The 26,354-nt window shown below is 29.8% G+C and overlaps 2 protein-coding genes across 3 annotated transcripts; both read left to right on the forward strand.

Moving 5' to 3' along the window:
- Nucleotides 1-235: 235 nt before the first annotated feature.
- Nucleotides 236-14,796, forward strand: LOC107444973 (C-1-tetrahydrofolate synthase, cytoplasmic). Of its 2 annotated transcripts, none has more exons than XM_087165643.1 (10): nt 236-345; nt 2,607-2,691; nt 2,808-2,921; nt 4,693-4,752; nt 5,088-5,164; nt 5,244-5,344; nt 6,914-7,050; nt 8,839-8,950; nt 12,975-13,150; nt 14,716-14,796. In XM_087165643.1, exons 1-10 carry the CDS (start codon nt 296-298, stop codon nt 14,773-14,775), a joined length of 972 nt encoding a protein of 323 aa, XP_087021769.1. In that variant the 5' UTR covers nt 236-295; the 3' UTR covers nt 14,776-14,796. The 2 variants fall into 2 exon arrangements, with proteins under 2 accessions (XP_087021769.1, XP_042909916.2); XM_043053982.3 differs by having other exon boundaries at nt 12,975-13,138; nt 14,669-14,796.
- Nucleotides 14,797-20,548: 5,752 nt separating this feature from the next.
- Tti1 (Telo2 interacting protein 1) lies at nt 20,549-25,847 on the forward strand. Its single transcript, XM_071178831.2, has one exon. The coding sequence runs from the start codon at nt 20,805-20,807 to the stop codon at nt 23,841-23,843; it is 3,039 nt and encodes a 1,012-aa protein (XP_071034932.2). The 5' UTR covers nt 20,549-20,804; the 3' UTR covers nt 23,844-25,847.
- Nucleotides 25,848-26,354: the final 507 nt, after the last annotated feature.

Consider the following 26,354-nt stretch of genomic DNA (forward strand, 5'->3'; position numbering starts at 1 on the left):
AAGAGGGCGGCATATTTGTAGAAATATAATAATGTCAAATCCTAATACTAATTGTCAAATCCAATAATTTTCTAGCTACTTTTAAAGTCGTTATCAGTCATTTCCGTACTGTGATAAAGAATTTGAGAAAATAGTGTTGCAAAATGCTCTGATAAGCAGATAATATGATATGATAAGATTGATGATAACCGTAATAAGAGCTCGTCATTTCTTTCAGTTTAATTCTTTTACCATCAGAAAGGTGTCTTCTATTAGAAAACCTTTTTTCAAAATTTTATATCCCAATTTTTCAACCATGTCATCAGAAACTTATGGTAAAACTCTCTCTGGACGAGAAGTAGCGAAGTAAGTAAAAAATTTTGCTAACTTTCTTGTTTTTAATAAACTTGCACGTGGTCTACTTTAAATATCTCGCGATTCTTTATTTTATAAATTGCATACTTTGTTCTCATGTATTCAATATTGTTATTTTTAATTGAAAAGAAATGGAATAATGTAATAAGACTTTGATTTTCACTTTGCTCTTTAAGTGGCATTCATAAAGTTAATGTTTAATTTAAGTATGATACAGAGAAGTAAGTAATAGTTGCAGTAAATGATTTTAGCCCTATAAAGTAACCCTTAGTGTATGCCAATATAATCTTTTAATAAGCAAGTTTAAAAAAATATTTGGAATTTTAAGTCAATTATAAATTGGAGACATCTTAGCGTGATTTTCTTTCAGTGATCAAATTTTGCAATATTCTACCATCTTTAGGTTAAGTCTACAAATAATAAAAACTCTATTGTCACTAAACTATAATGCTCAAAAATTAACTAAAAAATTTAAATTTTGCATCATGATGTATTCCAAAATTAATGTGATGTTTTTTTAGTTGCTGCCAGGCCCACTGCTGAATAGCCCACTGCCAGGAAATAGCAAAGATTTGGTGATAATTTTTTAGCATAGCTCACCATACAAAAGTATTCCCTTAAAATCCCATATTTAGCATTTTTAACATTGTTTAGTAAATTTTTTTGCATCATAGTTTTGCGACAATAGTGTTTTCAGTGTTTGTGACCTTTTTAAACTAAAGAGTGTTGAATATTGTTAGATTTATTATTTTAAAGACTTATCATGCACGAGATGTCTCCAGTGTAAAGTGTACTTAAAATTCTAATCATTTTTTAGATGAACTCTAAGTTTATTACTTGTATCCACCCCCAGAAGTGCATAATTATTTTGAAAAACTTTCAAGCTCAAAACTTATTTAGTGCCTTGGCGATTGCATTTGACGTCACAACAGGAAGTATCATTTGAACTTTGCATTAAAGGAAAGAACTGTTAGTCTGATTTGCAATTTAGCACAAGGAAGACAAATAGGGCCTATTTAACCTCTTTCGTTTTTTATTGCTCTGTAATCCGAAGGGAAAGGTCAGAGTGGTCCTTTTAAGCGTTTTGATTAGTATCCCTTGACTCCAGGTAGTTTTTGTTGCAAGGTATCCTTTGGTATATATATATATTAGCTACCACGGTTTTTTTTTTTTTTTTTTCAAATGTTTTTTTTTTTAAACATTTCAGCATAATTAATTATTATTTGAGAAAAAAAAACCCAATTATGTAAGAAACTAATATTTATGTTTAATTGAAAAGCCAGTGTTCCATATCGATAAAATTTACACACTGAAATTCAAATATTTTTGTTAAATAAGTCGAATAAAGTTCGATAGGATTTTGATGATCAAGTTTATAACAGGTTTTTATTTAAATGATTATGATTATATTTTAAGATCTTCCATGTCTAGTTAATCACACAATCTGGGAAAAGCATAATTAGAGGTGTTCACTATGTGACAGTGTTGTGAGGAAGATGTTGATGGTGACAGTGTAACATTACTGATTTACATGCTTTATCCTTAGTTTCGTTCTCTGTATAAACCATTTTATAGTCAACAATATGGGCTTTTGTGAGATATTCTTGCTTGTTTTTTTTTTACCTACATCTAAGATAGGGGTGCACAACCTGCGGGCCACTGCCTGTTGATGTGTGGCCCGCTGGAACTTCTGAACACAATAAAAGAAATTCTATTAATTTGGTCTTTGTTTAAACATTATAAATTTTCTTAAATTGAAGTATTTAATTAAAATTTATATTACTCTAAAATATGTATATTTTTGCATTTCATACTGTAAGCTTCTTTTTGGTTAGAACTTATATCCTCCCTAATATTTATGTATATATTTATATTATATATATTTGATAAATTAATTATTGTGAAAAATTGAAAAAGTTTTTTTTAAAAAAAGTATCAGTTTTTTTTAGTTTTAAACAAATTATATTAATTAAAAGCTTTTGATTTTTTGCAAATATGTTATTGTTGTTAAGTTTTCTGATGAAAATATTAAGTGCTTGTAACACTAATATTTATATAAAAATTATCATATTTGCCACTAACATGACTAAATATGCGTGTGGCCCTTCACTCAAAAAGGTTGTGCTTTCATAAAGGTATTGAATCTCTAATGGTAATTCTCCTTTTCTTGTTACATTTTATGTGGCTTATAAAGATTGTTTTGTTAGGTTTCTTATATGTTAATTTCCTATTATTCACTGCCTCTCTTTCAGAGATGTTGAAAACCAATTAAAGAATGAAGTTGCTGCTTTGAAAGAAGAAAACCCAAACTTTGAACCTGTGTTAGCCATTCTTCAAGTATGACTTACCTTTCTATGGCTGACTGACATTTCTGCATATTTTTTGCTTTCAATTCTCTATAGTTTGTTTTAAAATTATCAATGCCATTTTATTCTGAATTTGTTATTTTGTAGGTCGGAGGAAGAGAAGATTCAAATGTTTATATTCGCATGAAAAAAAAGACTGCCAGTGCAGTAGGAGTAACAACTAAGCATGTACAACTACCAAGAACATCTACAGAACCCGAGGCAAGTATTTTATATATGTAAAAGAAAATTTGACTTTAACTTTTTGTTATTTGTTTTATTTTATTTTACTTATATAAAGCCTACTACTACACAGTCAATATTAGTGCACTTGCTTGGATCTTTCTGTTAAACTTTTTAACACTAACACACTTTTTATAATACATTTCTTCAGATTCAATAATCTTATTAATCTTGTCAACCCTACAAGGTGAGAAAAATAGCAAATTTAAATGTACTTTACTAATATTAAAGAGTTCATATGTATTAACTTAAGAAATATAAAACTGTATAGGTATTATAAATTTATGTAACATACATAATATATTATGTATAAATTTACTGATATTTATAGATATACTTTAAAACATGTGTCTTGTACTTACAGTAAAGAATTTTTCGTACGAGAACTTATTTGAATTTTTTTACTTATAAATTTAGTTAATGTTAGATTAAAATTGAGGTTCTGAATCATTGCGTTTCGTGTCATCTTTTACTAAATAAAGGATAAACTTCATGTAATGCTTCAACTTCTATTGGTGGTATCTTCTAAATTTTTAATCTCTTTGCATATGACACATGTGAATGGAATTTTAAAGAATTTTTTATCGAAATATTTCATCATGTTACACCTGTATTAATTAAATTTAAAACTTGTTCTGTTTTCATTTTTTTCTAACCAGATATGTTGTTTTTTTAAGTGCACTTAGCTATATCATGAAGAGAAGTATTTCAGATACATTTTACAAGAATAAGAATCCTCTGGTTTGTTTTTTTTTTACCCAGGTTTTGCTTTTTGTAAGATTTTCAAACTACCACACTTTGTTTCGAAATGAACAAAAGTCTTTAAGGAATTTGCAATTGATTTGTCACAACTAGAGTGCATCAAAAAGTAATTATTCCAATGCATGATTCAAAATAAGCTATAAATTATGCTGTGGTGTTAAAACATCAAAATTTTAAAAACTATTTGAAAGTCATTAGCTGTCACTAAAACCACTTGAATTTGCAATGAAATTGGCGTAAGGGTCGTAAGAAAGTCTTTATTCAAATGGATGCTTGTAAGTTTGTGGTGTGTTAGAATGTTGAATTATAATGGATTTATGTAGGAGTCAATTCTAATCAAGTGCATAGTGGAAAATCCTTTTTCAATTATAGTCATCTCTCTAATAACTAATATTTAATTATATTTGTTGAAAGTCAACATTTATTATATTCAAGTTTATATACCTATTAATGTGTGTATTCAAAAACTTTTCTGCATAATAAAAAAAAAATATTAATTTTTATTAAATTTATATGCTCTAGGTTTGGCAAATTGCTTTTTTTTTATGGCATTGAATTTATTTCAGTCTTCAATGTTAAATTTTTTGATTTGGCGGCTGATTGAAAAACTTTATGCTATTTTTTGTCTTTCATTCATAGTAAGATAAAAACATTAAGTATCTGCACACACAATCCAAAGGCATCTACAAGCTCGTAATATTTTTGATAATGGAATAATTTGTGTCTGTATTATCTAACCATGCTTTTTATTGCTTTTTTTAGAAGATAATCTTTCTTTCACCCATATTAACATTTTATTGGCCTTTTTAATACCATTACCGTTTTTTTTTTATATGTTTTACATATAAACCTAGCTCATCATTAAAATTTATCTTAAAATTCATCAAAGTGCCTCTGCAATCATATATTGTACTCACAATATCTGTTAAAAGTCATGTTTATATATGCTATGAATATTTTGTATGTTTAAAAATTTCATTCATTTCAGATTTTGGCTGCAGTTGAAGAACTGAATAATGATCCACTTATTCATGGAGTTATTGTACAGGTATAAAATAAAAATTTGGTTTTATAGCATTGTTCATTATATTTTATAAAGTTTGAGAATACAGTTTGCTAAAACTGATTATCTTGAATGTCAAGCCATAGCTTTATTGTAAATACAATCAATTCTTGAACCAAATATTTTTGTGCTATATCTGTTGAGAGTCAAATCCTTTTATGCTATTTTCAAACTTTCCAAGTCAAATACTTTTATTTGATTACAATTAATAACTTTCAGTTGTATTTTTTTCAAGTTCTAAAACTCATAAATATTTCATTTTTGTGTTGTCTTTGAAAATTTAAATTGGATGTTAAGTGTTGGATTATTTGCCTTTTTAGTTGCCTCTTGACACAGAAACTCCTGTGGATAATGCACGGATAACAAATGCTGTTTCTCCCAGCAAGGATGTTGATGGGTAAGCAGTTTTAAAATTCTAATTTCCTTTTATTTCAATACTGTTTCAAAGGTGTTAAAATTCGATTTTATTTCTTTAGTATCTGTGATGAGAATGCTGGCAAGCTCTCTCATGGTCAATTAGAAGGTTTTTTTGTTGCCTGCACACCCTTAGGATGCTTAGAATTAATCAAAAGAACAGGTCAAATGCTTTAACTAATTATATTTTTTTTCAGTGTTTGTAAACTATTTAAAATTATTCCATGCATGCTTTTTTTTCTACGTGTATGACAAGTCTGTTATACAAAAGAAGAAGCTTGTATTATGCTTGTAATTTTTCAATGCATTTACTTTTTTTATTTAAAAAAAATTACATGAAGGGAAACAATTCTATGCAAACTCATTGTTAGAAATCTTAAAATATATCAGCAGATTAATATCTATATCTTAAAATATGCCATCAAGCTTGTAACATGCAACTTGTTTTGTTTATTTATTTTTTCTAATTTGTGTTGCATATTGGATATATTTACACAAATAGGCTTTTAAATTTTATACACCAAATTTAATATTTTTCTCAATTGTGTTTAAGTACATGAATTCTCATGTAATTTTTACACACATTCAGAGATTCTGCTTAAATGCTGTTATATGTAAATTTCATCAGAAATTGTTGATGGGTCACAAAAATAAAATTTGAGCACCACAGTTTTTCACTGCAGAAAAAAAAAACCAATGCCACAGTTTTGTTTTGGTGTGAAAAAAATCAACTCAACTTTAAAAAAAAAAAAATTCACTTCTGGATTAACATGTGAAGGATAAAATAATTCTGTGAGTATCAGATTACACTATTGCTTTTCCATGATGCTGATGTTTGATTTATTGCTTGCAAATAAAGGCCTTGAATCTTAAGTATAATTTTCTTCTTTTATGTATCAATTTATGGAATCATATACATGCTCTTATATGTGTATGCGCTATACATGCTCATATTAATTGGATGAATAAAGAAATAAGCATGTAATCACCAGCTCTGTACCACAAATCATGTGTATCTTTTGTAGAAAAAAATGGGCACTTTCTTTCCCCTTTACTTATGCTTTAATTTTTAAAACAATAACAATAATTTTTAAAACAAACATAATAAATTTTTCTTATTTTACTTAATATTATGTAATTAAAAAAGATTCAGTAGGTTTTAAATTTTAGTAAGAATAACATATTTAAAAAAATTAAAGCATAAAATATGCACTGTTTTTAATTGGGACAAACTTTTGGTATAAAATTACCTAAGTTCTAAGGACCTGTAGTTTCCTAACTCTAGTGGAATCACTGCATATGGATTTTATATTAATTAAAGAATAACTTTTCCTGCTTATTTATCTGCAAAGCTTAGGCTCAAAAATTTAAAAAACATTACCACTTTTTCATATCATAGAATCTAATTACTGTTTAATCTACTTATACTTAGTGCTGATTAAAATCGCCTTTAGTATTTTTATTTAATGTTCTTTATTATATTATGATGTTAATTATTTAAGTCTAAAAATTATAAACTGTTATTGCTCGGGATTTTACAAATTGAAAATTATAAATTTTTTTGTTACTTATGTCGCTGATAACAGAAGCCCTTACAAACAGTCTGCTAAAAATTGCTAACTGTTTGTAAGGGTTATTGCCCATACCCATGATGTTATAATAAGTAGATTAAAAAAGTTGCTTTACTTGTTTGACTTTGCACATCATTTAACAATTTTCTAAATACCATCAGGTGTTCCTATTAAAGGAAGTAAAGCTGTGGTAATTGGAAGATCGAAAATAGTTGGTTTGCCCATGTCTCTTCTCCTGTTATGGCATCATGCAACTGTTACTATATGCCATTCAAGAACCACAGACTTAAAATCTGTTGTGAGTACTGTTTTTTCCTTATCATAGCGGAAGATGCTGAGAGTAATAAGAAAATTAACTCTGTTAGTATCTTATTTTATTTAAAGCTCGCAACCTTTTAGAATTTAAAAATTGCAGGAAGCTCTTATTAAATTTGTAGAATAGTTCAAATTAATTTTTAAAGAAATTTTACGTCATACTTTTACTCCTTTTATGTTTTCTATGTATATTTATTATGTTCAGTTATCAAAAGTTTAACATATTACTTGGATTGCTAATATTTTTTAATAAATTTGTCTGATATCACTTGATATGTGATATTTGTAAGACTTTCCAATAAGCCTTCCATTCCAATCTGTTGCCTGACACACAAGTGATAATTGCAAATTGTTTACAATTGTTGATAATTGTAATTGTTACATGCAACAGTGCAATTCAAAACAATTCAGCTACATATATCACTAGGCAAAACCATTCTCGGTTTGTTTAATTTATTTAAAGCTTTAATATGGTTTTTATTGTTTTTCAAAGCTATTGGAAGAAAATACATTGGGGGGGGGGGTGTTGAACACGAAAATTTTGTGTGTTATACCTTAATACACTTTTAAGTTGGAGAGATAGAAATTTTTGTGAAAACATTAATGATATTGATGAATACATTTCTGAACTGTAAGTAGAATTTATTGAGCCCTTTAATGATATTTCTGAATTTTTATTACTAATTGCGAATTGCGTGAAAAATTAGTATCTTATTCAAAAATAATTTTTTAAAAGCTTTTCTTCATAGGGAGAGATTTAAAAAGAATCATTTACAAGTACATCTTAGTAACAATTGTTAATAAGAATAAATATCTACTACTGAAATCTCTCTGCTCTATAAAAATCAATACATTTACCTTTTTTGTCTAATTATTTAATGAAAAGAAAATGCTGAATAGAGGTCAAGTTGAATAATAAATTTTCAGATCCTAAAGCACAAAACATGATATTTTGAATTAATATTGAAATTATAAAATGTAATTTCAACACATTCAAGATTTTCTTTTTTTGAAACGAGTAATTTTTTATTGTTTGTGAAAGATTGGATGATATGATAAGAAATAGATATGATAAGAATAGATGATATGATAAGGAAATATGATAAGAAATACTACACCTTATGTAATCATATTTCATTTTTATATCTAGACTGAAATCCTGTTCAAAATTGTGGAACATATGATTGCAAAATTGGAATATTCTTTTTATTAAATGATAGATTTCAAGTTTTTAAAATATTGTGAAGATTCTAATTTTGTTACATTAGTTGATTTGGTACTTCAGTGAATTAGACATTCAAAAATCAAGTGTTTAAGCCAAGCACAGAATTTTGATGTACAGTTTCATTCATATTATTAACAGGTCATTTCACTGACTATTCATTTATGCCTTAGACAATTTCTCCAACTTTATCACTGCTTTTTTAATTCATAAAACTTAATTAAAAATAATAACCAAATTTTAATGCTAGGTACTGTAATTTACAATAAATTAATAGTATTGGAAGAAGAATTAAACTAATTGTCAAATGTGTTAGTAATATATTCATTTTTGTAAAGTGAAGTTGACAATTAAAAATCTTTTTATTAGAATATCATGTAACTTTTCTTTTTAATCTTAAAATGGCTAAAACAAAGCTCTTTTGATATTTATATGAATTTTTATGTCCTTACAGTTGCTCTTGATTAATAATTTTAAGATTTTATGCCAGCATCTATATCCATTTAATTTAATTTTAAATCCAAATTTAATATTCTTCTTTCAAATTAGGTGCAAGATGCCGACATAATTGTTGCTGCTGTTGGCCAAGCTCAAATGGTAAAAAAAGACTGGGTCAAACCTGGAGCTGTGGTTATTGATTGTGGAATTAATAGTATTAAAGGTAATACTCTTATTAAATTCACATATCTAATATCTACTTTGCCTTCTACATTATTTTACAACTGACCTTTGCAATTCCTTTACAACCGATAATTTTAAAAATCAAATACTAAAATACTATAACATTACTAAGTTTTTAGACGTTCTGAAAGGAAAAATTAATTTTTTTACTTTATATACATATATGTATACAATGTGGAACCTAGGTTTTACATTTTTCATCAGACTAGCTTTAAAAGACTTACCAAACAGGATAATGTAAAATAGGGATTTTTTTAAAAAAATAGCATGTTTTTATAAATTGGCATTTACGAGATGAACTACTAGAAACATTGCATGATCTTTGCATGTTTTTTTTTTAATGCAATTTCAACAATATCCCTATTAATACTTAATATTGTTATCAAATTTTCTTTATGTTTACATTCGCAAATGTTTTTTATGCTTTCAAACTTTTGATCAGTTGGTAGCAAATCCTCTGAAATGTTTTGCTTATTTTCGTTACTATTATTGAGACTGAGCATTAAATCAGATTTTGGAGGATTGAAAAATAATGGGATGTGTGTTGCATTCGATATACATGTCATTGCCTTTGGAAGATCTTCATCCACACAATTTTAATTCAAAGGTCCAATGTTTCCGTCGGATGCTGGGTAGCAATTAGCCCCAGGAAGCGTTATTAAACCCATTTATGGTGCATTTTAATCGACTCTATCCAATGCTGTAGAAATCGAAGTAGATTAGAAAGCATTTTGCAGAAGCATTTTGCAGATCTTTAGAAGCATTTTGCAGATCTTTGGAATCAAGAAAAAGAAATTACTACCTAAACAGTTGTTCAATGTTCTTTAAAAGATTGGTTTATTCCAAAATTCAAATATTGAAGTTTGCTGGAAAAAATTCTGCTAGGAAGTTTTACAATTCAAGCTCCCATACTTTCCTTAACCACCCTACCTGTGCTTTGCTTATCCAACCACCTTTCTGATTTTGGCCCAATGGGAAAAACCACCTCTCACAGGCAAAAGAGTAATGTAGGATAGTAGAATAAAGATAGAAATATGTAAAATAGAAAGAAAACCAGAAAAGCGAGAAACAGCTAATTAATCTTGAATAATTATCTGTTATCGGTATAAGCAATTTTCCTGGATCAAAAGAAAATGGCGTAGGAAATGGAATGACTTATGCAGTGAACAACGCGGGTTCCTGTGTGTGTGTGTGTATATACAGTGAAACCTCCTGTTATGGACACTCCTGCAATACGGACATATTTTTAATTCCCCGGGAATCTTCTATGAATAAACCATTACGTACATTCTCCGCAACGCGGACACTCCCGTAACCGGACGAGGACAGTCATTTCGATCCTGAAACGTTTTTTATCTCTACAAACCGGACAATACTTTTTCTAAATAAATTGCAATCTAAAAAAATGCAACTTTTCACCATTTTTAAAGCATGTAAATAAAGCTTTTTGCCTTGTCCATAACTAAAAATATTGTTAAGCTATTTCACTACCAAGATATCAATCTTTCTCCTGTCACCTTGCCTTATCTTTGTAAAGAAAGGAAAGAAAATGGTACTGCACTCCTGAAATAATTCTGACATCGGCATCTTTTCATCTGGACCACACAGGTTATGAGACCCCTCAAGTTGAAATGACTTCTCTCAATGCTTCTTCCCCATTGAAAATTTCTTTAATTTTCTTATCAATTTGAAGACTGTATTTAACACAACTGGGGTGAAAAAAAGAGAACAGAAGTATAATCTTTGGGGTGTTTATATAAATGTAACATTTTTTCAGACACTTGATAGCTGATCAATTGTGAATTATCATCTCCATAGGTCCTCATGACTTACAGGTATGCATTACTTTTTTTTCTGTGAATCATGGGAGGTTTATTTTCCAAGAAGGTATTAACCATGCTCCCTATCAAATGATAAGTAGGTGTAAGGGGATGTGAACCTAATAATTGAAACTGACAGAGGACAGTACGCTCCTATTTGGTATCGTATGTCTAACTTGAGCATCTGTGCTAATAGGAAAATTATATTTATTTATCTGTAGCTACATCCAGAATTATGTATTTATATCAAACTTCTTTATATATTCTTTTTTTATCTTTCTTATTGTTTAAATAAATATTCTTGTAGATATTTACAGTATCCTTGTAGATATTATTTAATTATTTCTACATTTTTGAGAATATTCTAAAAACAATTTACGGTGCCCTTCCCGTAAACGGACAACTCTCATAAACGGACAAATTTTTTGGTCCCATGAACGTCCGCTTAACGGAGGTTTCACTGTATATATATATGTAATACAAGAGTTATAAAAATGCCTATGTATTAATAAAAGCATTAAAACTTTGTCGTGTTCATAAAATGCAGATATTCTATTTTGGGACTTCAAGGCTGAATACATGCCAATGAATTATAATTAGATTTATGTTTCAAAAGGAGTTATTTTAAGATCTTTCACTTCCATATAAGGAAAGATTCAACGATTTTCTATGAGTAATAAATAATTTTAATGAGGCGTAGGAATACAATTAATGCAATATGACTGACCTGTTTACACATTGTAAGTATCGTATAAAACCCAAGAGCAATGTTTTTTTTTGTGTGTGTCTTTTGGTGTTTCATGTTTACCATCTGAACTCCGTCGTTTTGACGGGAATCTGTGTCTTTCTCCCTCCGACTGGAGAGTGGGCGAGATTTCTGCATCATGCTCCAGTAAATAAAGCCTGTTAAAATCTATCGACTTATTATTTCTACAAATGTAAATTAATTAAAAACAATAACAAAATATCGGGGTTTGTTACCCTGATTTGATATATATATATATTATTCTAAAAAAATTATCATCATTGTACAAAATAAGATTTTTAAAAAAAATTTTATGACTTTTAATGAATAGTTTAAATAGTCACGTTCTAAGATAAAAATTAATTTTTTCTGAAAGAATGTACCTGTTTTGGGCAGATTTATATACTTTGCTCTCGAAATATGGGTGTAACTGCAATCTGAAACTTTATAACCCCAATATTTTAGGCAGGAGAGTAGCAGTTATGATCAACCCTCAGTATGCAAGACAGTACCCTTAATGTTAATTTTTCACATAGAATAGTAAAAAAAAAACTTTTAAAACAAAAAATTCTTTGACCATTTTTGTAGTAAATTTGTAGAATTTTCTGGGGATAAATGATTTATTCTTACATGTAAAAATCATTTCTTAAATATTTCCAAGAGATGAATTTAAAAAATAAAAATTAATTGGCTTTGAATGATCTGAACTTTCAACTATTCTCTTGCCTAATTTATTGGTACCATATTCTTCAGATTGCTGCTGCCCTCCACATATAGAAAGTCAAAAATCCAAATCTGTTGAAAGGAAAGCATATTTGTTCAAAGAAAGTACAATTTAGTGTCTAATTTTGTAACTTAAAATATTGTCTACCAAAATATTCTAACATATTTTTGGTTTGTCTTTTGAAATATTAAGATTGCAGCTGTATATATGAAAATCCTGTCTTAAAATAAAAATATTAATATGTTCCAGCTTTATTAAAATATTCTAATAAGTATTGAAATGTTTCACCATTTCCTTATTTGTATTCTGTAATTCTTCAGGCTTTAAATAAATCCTGAGCTATGTTTGTTTCGATCATGTTTTGGTATATAATATGATCAAAACAAACAAATATATAATTTATATTGCAAAAGCTTCAATCTTTTGTAATCTTAAACTAGTACCTCTTGATTTTGAAACTTTTGTTATATTTTGGATGAGGTTTTTTTTTTTTTTTTTTTTTTTTCCTTTGTGTTACGAAATTAGTTTAAAAACAAGTATAAAATTTCTTATGCTTGTTTAGTTATACTTTAATTCACGGCAGAATATTCACATAGATCATTTGATGGTCAAGAAATATTCTATCCTTTCTCCTTTCGAAATGCTTCTCTTTTTTTTATTGCAGATACATATTTTTTTGTTTTACCAGATGCAGTTATATAATTTTCTTTTCTAGATGAGACCAAGGCTTCTGGCTCTCGGCTAGTAGGTGATGTAGACTATGAAGGAGTTAAAGAGGTAGCCTCATGGATTACACCAGTTCCCGGTGGTGTTGGACCAATGACTGTTATAATGTTAGTTGGAAATACAGTTAAAGCTGCTAAGATAGCTCTTAATAAGGTATACAATATTGTATCATAATAAAGCGTGTTTTATTTTGTAACATAATGAAGGGTTTTTTGTTTTGTGAGAATGTGTTTTGTCAACTGAAATTTATGCATTCAGAAGATTATTTACATTTTCATAACTGTCAACTCTTCAGCATTTTGCAAAATTTTCCTCCATTCAACATAAAAATCCTCTACATTTTATAAATCCCTACATTAAATATTCCCTCTGTGTTTTATGATTGCTCTAATGTTGTTGCATCGCATTAAAGATGTTATGGTAAAATTTGGATATTAAATATTTGGATTTAAGCAAAATTCGAAATTTTGTGATTGCGATATTTCTCCACATGATTAACTATTACTGCTAAATAATAAAGTGAGCTTTGTTTATAGTTAATTTGATGCTTTTCTTTCTTAAATATCAAAAATTTTCAGGTCTTTTATTATTAAACTTACAAAGCACATTTTATATTCAAGTCCATCAAATGTCAGTCACAAAAGTAAATAGTACAATCAATTAAAATTCATTGTTTGTATACTTTTAAAATCCCTAAAATGTTCTAGATATTACACAATATTCAGCATAGGATTTTTATTATTTCCTAAAATGAACTCTAACTTAACTTAGGCGTATATTGCATATTTAATTGCAATGTTTAAATGTCGATAGGATCAGGGCAGGATTCTTTAAATAATGAGTAGCAAAGTGCTAGTTTGAAAGAGCCGAATACTAGTTACAGAAAAACGCAGTAGCTAAAATTGCTTGTAACTTCTGATTATCTGGATTTTTTTTTTTTTTTAACATGATTTTTAAATTCTGATATTTTTAATTCTGTGCTATTGTGACGTGCAAATTTCGAATTAGTTATCACTTCTTAACGCTCTCGATTACTGAAGATTGATTACATTGTAAATTCTCTCTATTTTCTGGTCATTTTGTCGTTAGTTATTTATTGTTCTTTCAGCCATCTCCAGATTTTTCAAACTTTAGTAATTTTAATATAATATTGCAGCACCCAAAGTTCAAATTGGAGTGATTAATTTTTACCCGCCCAATTCTAACAACTATGTCATCATAGATTAACGTCATTTTCTAATAAAGTCTTCTCAACAGTTGTTACAGTTAGTTGTTATACTTCCGGTCTGGCAATGTCCACATCATTTTGAAAATCTCAATATTTTAAATCCATCATTATTACTGCTAACATATTCGAAATTATGCATTTGAGTATTGAAACTTTCATGAAAGTATAAATATTTAATATTTAACATTCAATGATCGTTTTATTGCAATAAGTTAGACAACAATGGTTATGTTGAATTCTCTTATCACAATATGTAGTGGGATACCGCTATCAAAATATTTAATGAACTGATGCCATTGTTAATGATTTCTTTCAACAGCATATCATTTCAGCAGTATTTAGCACCAATGTTGGTTGAAACTGTAAAAATTGTTATTAATATTTTTTGTTTATTTTAACTGACAATATCTTTGCATTGCTAATGGTCTTGTAATTGTTTTTTTTTTTTTTTCTAGGGTAAATAAATGTGATCAATATACGTAACACCATTTGGGATTCATAGCCTTCTAGTTTTGATAAAGATGATGTGAATAGATTTGTACATAGCTATGTCTATTTTTAATAAAAAGATTTTTGTATGAAATTAGTATTTATTCCTAAATGTCATAGATGCAAAAACAAAACCATAATGTGTATTTTGTTGTTTTACATCAGCCCCTCATGAAAATGGTTCTAATTTAAAGACAATTTTTTTTAACTTTGTTAAATATTTTCTAAACAACTTCGTTTTTGCAAGAATAATTATCATTGTTATGACTAGCAAATTAATATTGCCTAGAAATATATGCAATTTCTAATGAATACTTCATTTCTTAATACAAGCTGTTCTAGTTTATGAATACAGATAAGTTTCATTTCTACAATTTTGAGTTTTGTTAAACATTTTTGATATAATCGTGACTGTAAAAGCAAAAAAAAAAATTTGTCCACAAGATCTATCAATTGAAAATTGGATTGCAAACCTAAATACGCAACATTCTAGCGAAAATAAAACTCACCACTTGTTCCTTTTCAGCAGCCTTTATAAAGCATGCGATTTAGAAACTTTCCTTTCTGCTTATGTTTTTATAATAAAAAACCATGTTCATTGAGTAGAGATGTAGTGAAAAGTTCTAAAACTTGCACACAACTTGCAAATTTATGTTCTGGATTACACATGGAAAAACAGAATGTGAAGAGTTGAGGCTAGAATACCTTATACTGTTGTGGCAATCGAAAAAACAACGCAAGTGCTTCAGAATTGATTCCGAGAAAAGTGGCATGGCAACTATTTACCTTCTATTGCTATGAACGCTAAAGTGGAACTTTAAAAAGCTGATAAAATAAAAATTTGGAAAAAAAAAATTTGTAGCAATATGTACAAAGATGCCAAATATATACAAATCTTAATTTTGAATTTTTTGTCGCTTGCTTTGATTTTTCAATTGCACGGCAGTAGTACACTGAACCACGAGTTTTAGTACATATTTTTGTTGTTTTTTTTATTATTATGTTCGAACAAGTCAATTTTTTGTTTTAAGAAGTACGAAAGTTTTTTTTCTTTCTATTATAACGTGGCATTTAGACAAAGCGTTTCTGATACATTTTATACTTTTGTTTTCAATTTTTCGAAAAAAAGTGGAAACAAGACAGGTAACTGGCAACATAGAAGGCTGATTTTCAGCGTTAAGGTTATATTTTTAAAATTATATACAATTTTTTGTTTGTTTCTCTTTATCTGTTGTGCGTGTATGTTATGATACATTATTAGGACAGCATTTTCTTAAGAGTGCTTCTAATGAATGTTATTCTCTTATCATTAATTTTTTTTGGAAGATATGGCATTGTGAAAAAGTTAAAATGAGATTTTTAGTGTTAACTTATTTGTCTAAAAATTAATAACTATTTTCCTTTACTTTCCTCCTGTTTCTTCCTAGCTTATTTTCTTTTTTTAAGTTCATTATGTAGCAGCAATTTCTGTTAGACTTAATTCTTTTTTCTTTAAAATGCAGTAATTGGAAAACTGAGATGTTTAGCTTCAAAATTTTCTTTCTAGAATTAAGATATATTTTCTGTTTCACTTTTATTTATAATCTTGTTTTTGTGGTAGCGTGGCATTTTGAAAAAGAGTTTCTGATAAACTATATTTCTTTTAACGTTTTATGGATACTATTTTTATGAAATATATCATTTTTATCATTAAAGCTTTGTTTTAAGGATTAAGAGAATTTTTTCTGAATATCATTTTTTTTACAAGTTAATTTTTTTAATAGCTGTTAGATCTTTCCAATGGATAGCTATTAGTTTTTTTTTTCTCACCATCATACCATTAATATAGCAAGGTTTTGGGTAATTTTCAATAATGACTGAACTTATTTATAGAAAAAGAATAATATTGTTTTTGAATAAATGTTGCAGTTTGGTAATGAGCCGATTTCTTTGGCTTAATATTCGGAATTCGGCCAGATCACTATTTATTACATCCCTGCATGTGAATCAAGAACCAATTGTCTCGCCTCTCTTGTTAAAGGTCATCTACGTGCATCTCAAATTCTATGGACGCACAATGCTACCTTGTGATAAAAATTATAATTTTTTTAAAAATTTAAATACATTGTCACGAATGTGTGACGGCCAGGGTTGTGGCCATATCGCTGTTGCACGTCGAAAGTACTAGCAAATTCAGAGGACAACAATAAAGGCAAACAGTAAAACGCTGAAATTATTGTTTTTATTAGGAAATTTTTACTTCAAAAATTTTTTGCTCAAGCAAAATATTTTATGATGGATAAACTGATTTTCAAACTAATTTAAAATTTAGGTTTTAGGCCATTAAATGCTTAATTTTCTTATCATTTAAGAAATACTTAAGGATACTTCATAAGAAATAATTTTTAAAACATTCTGTGGCAGAATTTTTCTTCCTTGGGATGTTTATTTTCTACATAAAATAAATATGTATATGAATTAAGATTACACCTTAATTAATGATGTTTTAATATGTACTGACTGTAATTATCACATTTCGTTTACGACTTTTTTGTTTGCTAAACTTTTTATTCTTAATTATAATAAAAGTTAAAAAAGTGGCAATGTTTTTTTAACCTTGGATATTGAAAGCCTACAAGAATACAATTACAGAAAAACAAATTTCTTAATTTTACTTCCTACTTTTTTTTTAATTTTTATGTTGAAGCACTGGATCAAAAATTAAATCCTAAAAAATTTTAAAATTCGTTTTTACAGGCTATATAGTGAGAGTTAATTGTAACATTTTGAAACTTTTTGCATACAGCCCTTAAAATGTTTTCATTCTGAAAATTTATGAGAAGAAAAAACTTTTTTAATTATTTGCTTTAAAATAATCTTATACAGTGAAACCTCCAGGAAAGACCACCTCTATTTACGATCACTTTTGGGAGGTGCTGAATTTTTTCCATTAACTTTGTGTTGAAGAAAACCTTTTGGAGAGACCATTAAAACCTTCCCAGCGACTGGGCAAACATCTGCACCAAATGCGGAAATGGTCAAATAGGGAAACACGAAAAAATATCAAAACATTTAACAAAACAAATAAGTTGGTTAAAATAAAGTTAAATTATTTGTGTGAGGCTCTTATTTAGAGAGCTCTTTTTGACGACACAACCTCATGTTACAGTGAGAGTGCACTAAAGACGATGGTATAATTGATTTACTTTTGAGAGTTGAAAGTTAAATTAGAAGGAAAAGTTATTTTAGATTAATTTTTATGATGTAAAATTAATTGCATATTTAAACAAAAAACATAATTATTTATTTATTTAAAATAGCTTTATCATTCGTAACTGATAAAAAAAAATTTACACATAGTTATATCAGTTGGGTTCTTTTTTAGAGACACTAAATTTATTCATAAATCCGTTTTTCCATGACGCCAAGAGAACTGGCATTTCCGCATCAAGAAAAGTTATGCGCTTTTGATAACATTTTTGAAGTCAATGGGGGTAAACTCTATAAGAACGACTAACATCTATCAACTGCCATTTTACTCTAGAACGGAGAGTGGTCGCTCCCGTGAGATTTTACTATATTATATAAAAAATCGAAATTTCAAAAACTATATGATGACTTGTTTTTTGCCTAATAGAATAACAATATAGATATAAAGTACGCAAACTGTAATTTTCTACATTGAAACTAAATCACTCTAATTTAAGATGTCATATGTGAAGCTTCGTTTAAAAAGATGGTGAATTCAGATGATAAAATAATATTATAACCAGAGAGGAAAAACGGATCCATATAGACGAGATTGCAACTTTCAATTTCACGATTCTTGTAGTTTTGAATTCTACTCAGAGGATGAATGAACTCTGATCAAACACTCCCTATTTTCATGGGTCCTGACAACAGCAGGAGTACAAGAGGAACGAACTCCAAGATTTTTCACCGATTCTCCAAGCTGCTTTCAGTCGTTGTTGTTGTTGTCAATTTACGTCGCACTAGAGCTACACAATGGGCTATTGGCGACGGTCTGGGAAACATCCCGGAGGATGATCCGAAGGCATGACATCACAATTTTGATCCTCTGCGGAGGGGGTGGCACCCCCGCATCGGTAGCCCGACGACCTGCGAATGAAGTCGAGCACTTTACGGTAGCATAGTTTAACGAGGACCAATACCGCACACCCTCGGTAACTACGCAGACTGATCCAAGTGGTCACCCACCCGCACACTGACCGCAGCCAGTGATGCTTGACTTCGGTGATCTGCCAAGCTGCTTTCAGACAAGCGCTGTTGACAAAGACAACTTTGTCAGTCAAACCAAAATTCAAACGTGTGATCAGTGGCTCTTACATTGCGTCACATGCTTATTTTTCATCTATTCTTGCAAGGTCGGGTAGGAGACCGCCCTGGTGTAAATGGCCAGCTTTATGCGTCATATATTGAGAGAAAATAACAATGAAATCTCGCTCTAGATTATCACTAAGATTGCAAGATTCAGACTCTACTACCACTGGGAATATTTTTCGAAAGTAATTCGAAGAACATATCAGCTCTTAAAAGATTTATATGTTTTATTTAAAGCAACCGAGTCGCTAGACTGGGGGGTTCGATACCCTGTGGTAAGGGTTATGGGTATCTGATTTAATTGCAATTTCTCTAATTCTGTCTTAGTTTGGAATCTATTATATCAATTCACATATGGGAAGCTACGAAATCTCCGTGATTGCTATAATCATATACTCTTCAATTTACATTATGGTTGTGCAATGCGCGTACACACCAGTTCTGCCTTCAGATCATAAAAGAGAAGAGCCCGAATTCTTCGCTTTCCGTCTATTTATGTTATTCAAATTGAAACCCTTATGTCTTATTTATCTCATGATTCATGACAGCAATCTGACAATATTCATTTTCAGTCAGTTATGGTAAATGGGGCTGGAATAGCCTGACTGGAAGGGCGTTGGAATCATTTCCATGAGATCGTGAGTTCGTGACCCTCCCCTCCGTAGAGGATCAAAATTGTGATGGCATGTCTTCGGATCATCCTCCGGGATGTTTCCCAGACCGTCGCCAATAGCCCATTGTGCAGCTCTAGTGCGACGTAAATTAACAACAACAACAACAACAATCCCTACTTGCCGACGCTGCCAGCAAAAATTACTTAAATGGGAAGGAAAGCCTGACTGGTAAAATATATTTACCGATGAAAAATTCGTCAATCCCTTTCTTGGTCCTAACTCCAATTCGCAATCGCAACTGTCAAATACGCCATCTGGGGGAAACAACCGGCTCCATGTCTTCATTCTCTCCTCTTTTCAGTTGTAAAAAATTCACAAGGGTATTTGATATTATTTTGTAATTAATTGTCGAAAATATTTTTAAAATTTTCGCAACGCTTTCTTTTAGAGTAGTAGTAGTTCATTTACGTCGCACTAGAGCTGCACAATGGGCTATTGCCGATGGTCTCCCATGCTTTAGTAACCCGACGACCTGCACGCGAAGTCGGGCACATTACGATAGAAAAGTTCAACGAGGACCAATACCGCACACCCTCGGTCCCTACGCAGACTGATCCAAGTGGTCACCCACCCGCACACTGACCGTAGCCAGTGATGCGTGACTTCGGTGATCTGCTGGGAACCTAGTCTTAACGATCAGTCCACTGCGGCACGTTTCTTTTAGAACTATGTTCAATGTAGTTTTTAGTTCCATATAGTTTGATAGCTTAAGATTCTTTAATCTATTTGGAAATCCTATGACTCTCCGCACACGCCAAGGGTGAAAGCAAGCAGGCTCGGTTTTACGCCACCTGTAACTCATTTCGATCGGCAGCATCGCATTCGCGTAATATCAGCATGTAGTGAGAATGTTGTCTGAAACAGCAAACAAGATTAAAGCGCAAAATGATTTCTTTATAATAATTTCTGCAGTGGAATCAAGTGAAATTTTAAATTTGAATTTGTAAATATTGCAATTTATAACAAAAACTTACACTCTGTGTTCTACTTTTTACAACTTATTTACAATGATCCGGTTGAACTGTGGACTCTTTAGTTACCTTTGTATTCGTAAAAGGATTTTGCCGTCTGTTGTATCTTGAGCTAGTACTAAGTAATTTTTTCAGCCATGGAATCTCCTTCCAAATTAATTTTTAAAAGATTACAGCCTGTTTGTGTTAAAATAGCTCGGGATTGTTCAATTGAGGATTTAGATAAATTATTAGAAATTTTGAAGGACATTGATGCAGATACACTAAAACTTTATCATGAGTATATAATATTTCCTCTTCGATTAATATTACTCAAGAAACCTGGTGAAAAAGTTTTAATAAAGGCTGTAGACTGTTTAACATATCTTTACAGCAATTTTCAATTACATAACTCTGATACTTTTACCACAAACTTTCAACAGTTAACTAATCTGTTGACAAATATAGAAAAACCTGAGGAAGTTAGTGATGCCAGCGAGGAATTAAAACTTAGTGTGTGTAACTGTATAACCAGTTTGGTTAAAAGTTTAGATGATGAATTATTGTATATTATGTATGATCTGACATTTCGACTGACTTTAGCACAGGCATTTTTTGTATTTGTTCAGCTATTAAAGCATGAAAAATCTAAATCTTTACGCCAAAATATTTTACAAACTATTGGTGTTTTAGCTTATAACCCTGCATACCAGACTTCTAGATCTTTACGAATAGAGGAGGTAGCTAGCAAAAGCTTAACGCATTATTTCCCAGGCTTAGCATCAGCTCTTATCAGTGTTATTTGTGGTGATGTGAAGCAAGGTCAAAATGTTATTCGAACAGCTTTAAATATTTTCTCTGAACTCATTGCTTTAGTTCTCGGTGACCACTTCTTTGAAAACAGTGATGAGGCAAAAACTGTTATTTCTACCAAAAAAGTAACAACGCAATCAAAACTTGAAAATATAGTGAAAGACGATGAGTGGCTTAAAGATACTTCATTTGCTCTAAAAGGAATGATAGTTAACATGAAAATTTTAATTACACATGATCATTGGAAAGTGCGATATGACCTTTTGAAATTTGTCGACTGTGTGTTTTCCAATTGCTTGAAAACTTTGGAAAACTCTATTTCCACTTTGTTATCAATTGTTTTTGCCTTATCTGCTGATACGCATAAAGAAATTTCCAATTATAGCTCTGAATTGATTGTAAAGTTTTCACAAAGATTACAAACATACCATTCAATGTCTTTATTTTCTTTTATTGAAGAAGATATTCATTCATTAACTTCAAAATTGATAAAATGCAAGTTTTCTTCGAATGATTCTGATAAACTAGCTATATTAAGAACCATTCAAGGATACATCCATATTCTTGGTAAATCTGTTGATAATTTGTTAGGAAATTATTCTAATCTTGAGAGGATTTTCTTAAGTCTTATGAATATCATAGAATTCGATCTTAGGACAATGAATGTAGTTGAGGATATGTCAGTTCTTGAAGATCAAAATGTTTCTTCTCCTATTAGTGATTTATGGCCAAAAAAGAAATTTATTTATTTTCAGAGTGAAGACATAGTGAATACTGTTTTAAATATTTGTTATTATTTTGGCTTATATGGAAATGTGAGGTTGATTACTGATTACATACTAGATAAACAGCAAAATTCAGAGCTTTATGATTTGCAGTGTATATTTATAATATCAAGAATCTTTGAAGGTGTTTCTCATAGAGAAAAAGCCAAAGATTATTATGAATTTAGTGAAGATATTCTAGTTGAACTGCTATCTTCATCTGAATGGAATGCTACTCCTGATAATATTATATCTCCAATTAATAATGTTAATATGTTAACTAATGAAATGCACTGCAACCATAAGATCCAAAAGAAATGTTTAGTTTTAGAGACTATTGGGAAAAGTGCTAAAGTACTTAAAGTTAATTTCAGACAACTGCTAATGAAAGTTCTATTTCCAGTTTTAGAACAAGTTGGGAGTGTGAATTCTGTTCTTTCTAATTATGGTAGAATATGTTTACATACTATTTCAAATTATTGTGAATACTCTTCAGTCCGTGAACTTATTCATGACAATGTTGATTACATTATGAATAGTATAACTGTTAACTTTCATCATTTTGTATCTAGGCCAGAAATGGCTATTGTCCTCAGTGTTTCTATGAAGGAAAGTGATTCTCACATTTTGCCGCTTGTCAAAGATAATATTCACCATATTTTAAATCTACTCGATTGTAATCAAGATAAAGCATGCATTCTTTTGGAGGTCATTAAATCAATTGTTCATTCTATTAAATTATGGTTCTGTGTTAAAGAAGTATCTTCATCAAATGTTATGCCTTCAAAATGTGAACTAAAATGTTTAAAAACTGCTGTGTTGGAGTATAAGTCGGCTAAAAAACAGCAGTTAGATGAGGAAAATGTTGATGTTGGTTTAGAGAGTAAAGATGATTCCATCCCTGAAGATTCTTCTATAGCTGAAACTGATTTTAAAGCACCTCCTCCATTGCATGTCAGTTTAGTGACAGATATATTAAAAAGGTGTTGCCATCACCAATCTTCTAATGATTTGTACATAAAGATATCTTCCCTGGAAGTAATTGAAGATTGCATTGTAATTCTTGGTGCTTACGAAGTACAGCTGCATCCAGTAATACATGAATTGTGGCCTCGATTTGTGTGGCGTTTCAGAGAGGAGTCTGCAGTTGCTTTAATTGCCTTCAAGGTTTTATTAGTTATGGCTGATAAGTGTCGTGACTTTGTAAGAGCTCGTGTTCTGAAAGATGTAGCTATAAAATTAATTAGCTTATTAAAAAATAGTTATTCCGGCTCGGTAAAAAAGAATTATCGTAATTATCAGTGGCAAAATGCTTGTAAACTTCATTTGTATGTCTTATCTGAGATCGGGGTTTTATTTACTAAAATTGATGTGTCTGAAAGAGATATTGCTGAGTTAGCTGAAGTTTGTCTTCCATATTTAAATAAATCACAGTCAAAAGCATTTCAAGAAGCTGCTTATAGAACTATTAAAGCTTTATATACTCTTGATCCTGATGCTATGTGGTTATATTATAATATATTATATTGTGATCGTGAGATTTTAAATCCTCCTTATAGTAACTTACAGATTTTGAATTTTCCAATCAGTTGTAGCGATCTTAATGAATATAAAATCTGAATTACTTAAAAAATTATGTGAATATTAAACTTTCCCTTGCTCATTGTAATTAAATTCTCAGTGTTTATATATTTTTTAAAATTACTAAGAAAATTCTTCTGTAGGTATAATATTGAATCTTGATATTTCTCAATTAATCTTTCTAAATTATTAGAATAAAAATTTATAATTGCATTAAGTTATTATTATATAAACATTTTTCTTTTTTATTACCTAATTCCTTGCTTGCTGCAGGCATATAGATTAGCTTCACTAAGCCTATGCGTTAACAGTTTTTAAATTGAAAAGCACGCCTCTTCTTTTTCTCTGATGCACACAAAAGTTTTGAGCACTGTGGAAACCGGTGGCACTGAGGAGGGGCTGAATCTCGGAATTTTCCTCTGCAAGCAAAGGGTTAATGTTCTGCAATGATTTGAATTCTAAAATATTTTTGAAGTTGTTCCATAAATTTGTTTTAACACCTACATAATATACAATGTTTAGGAAATATTTCATTGAATACTAGTGGATTTCTTTGAGAAGTATAAAACCATTGGTTGTCTTTGTGTTAATTGGAAAGCAACCTTTCTAGTTATTCAATTACAATATTTTATCAATTTTTAATAAGGAATTACTAATTTGAAATTTTATCAACAATTTAAAATTATTTACCATGCTCAAATCAGCCTTAGTTATGAAAATAATTGTTTGCAAGTTGGTGTATGGTTTTCAAATTGCATCGAAACATCTGAAGTTAACTTATTAAGATGAATAATGGAATTCTATTAAAGCAGGAAGTAGGTAAATAAAATTTTATTTTAAAATTTGTCATTTGCATATAACCAAGTTTTTTAAAATTTTTTTTTTGTATTTTTTTTTTCTTACAAAAATGAAAGATTTGCTGTTTTTTTATTTCCTACATTGCAAACAGATGTAGTTTTTTAATATTTTTAAAAAGAAAAACTTAATATTTTTGTGCATTTTTGTATGGAAAGATCTAAATATGTTAAGTAAATAAATACAGTGAAACTTCCCAGAAAGACCACCTCTGTGTAGTGACCACCTCTATTTACGACCGCTTTTGGATCAGAATTTTTTCCTTAGACTTTGTGTTGAAGAAAACCTTTAGGAAAGATCATCAAAACCTCTTCTAGTGACCAGGCAAACAAAATCTGCTCCAAATGTGGGAAAGATCAAATAAGGAAACACCAAAAATTAACAACAAGAACTATTAACAACAAAAAAAAAATAAAGTAGATTCGAATGTATTCAAAATATTGTGAGTGGCTCTTAATTATAGAGCTCTTTTTGATGATATAACCTCATCAAAAAGAGCATGTTACAGTCAGAGTGCACTGAAGACAATGCTATCAATGATTTATTTTTAAAGTTGAGAGTTAAATCAATAAAAAAAAAAGAAAAAACTAAGCATTTCAAGGAGACTTCTTACACTATATAAGTGATATCAGAACTGAAAGAGCATTAAAATAGCCTTAGCGGATGAAAGAGGCACATTTCCGTTCAGCACATGTGACGTCATAACCAATCAGGGATCGTGTTTGATTGCATTACTTACGGAGGCCTGTTAAACTTTGTTTAACAATAATACACCATAATGCTTGCAACTCATATACTTGTTTAACAACAACGCAAAAAAATTTGCTGGACTGATCTTATAGGAACAGCCAACACCCACAGAAGCCACCTTACTACAACTGACACCAGGACCAGATTTAAGCTTCGTGGGGCCCTAAGCTACTGAAAATGATGAGGGCCTTATAAGTTCAATTCTATTTTTATAAACCTAAAGTAAACTGTCATTATTTTTTATTGTTGAGTATTAGCATTATATTATTAGAGAATATCATAATATTACTCGATTGTTACATATATTGATTGTGATGAGACTATAATGTAGAACCATTCTTTTATTGCACCTATTTTTTGAACGAGGACAAAAAGTTACAATCGAAGCACATTTTAGGCACAGAATAAAAATTTGGCATGCTGGAAAGGCATATTAAACAGTTTTTTTTTCTTCAAAATTCTGAACATATGTCTTTTGAAATTGTAAATGATTTTTTTGCGAATTTTTTTCTAAATTGTTTTTTCTTTACTTTAAATTTTGCTTTGCTGCTCTAGATTTATACGACTTAAAAATATGAAATTATGAAGGTGTGTAGAAAATATGCAAGGAGTTTCAAAGAATGCAAGAAAATACAATTTGATTATTAGTTTAATTTTTTTCTTTATAACAGCCATTGAACAACCAACTTAATTTTGAGTTTACGACTACCAATGTTTAACTCTGTAGCCTTGTAATTTTGAACCGATCCAGAGGACAAGGGTACTCCTGGATCAGTACCAAAAGGTATTGATTTGTTATGAGAACTTGAAGGGCTTTGTGACCCTGACAGATTCACGTGCACCATTTTGCACATAGGTATTCTTCGGCCGGCTGGATTCAAGTGCCCATTCTCACAAAAACGAGTCCAACCTCCAACCAGGCTATCCCGGCCAAATTATTATTTT

Source organism: Parasteatoda tepidariorum, chromosome 6 (genome assembly GCF_982258835.1).
Source record: "Parasteatoda tepidariorum strain Cologne lab strain chromosome 6, Ptep-v5.0, whole genome shotgun sequence".
Taxonomy (NCBI): Eukaryota; Metazoa; Arthropoda; class Arachnida; order Araneae; family Theridiidae; genus Parasteatoda; species Parasteatoda tepidariorum.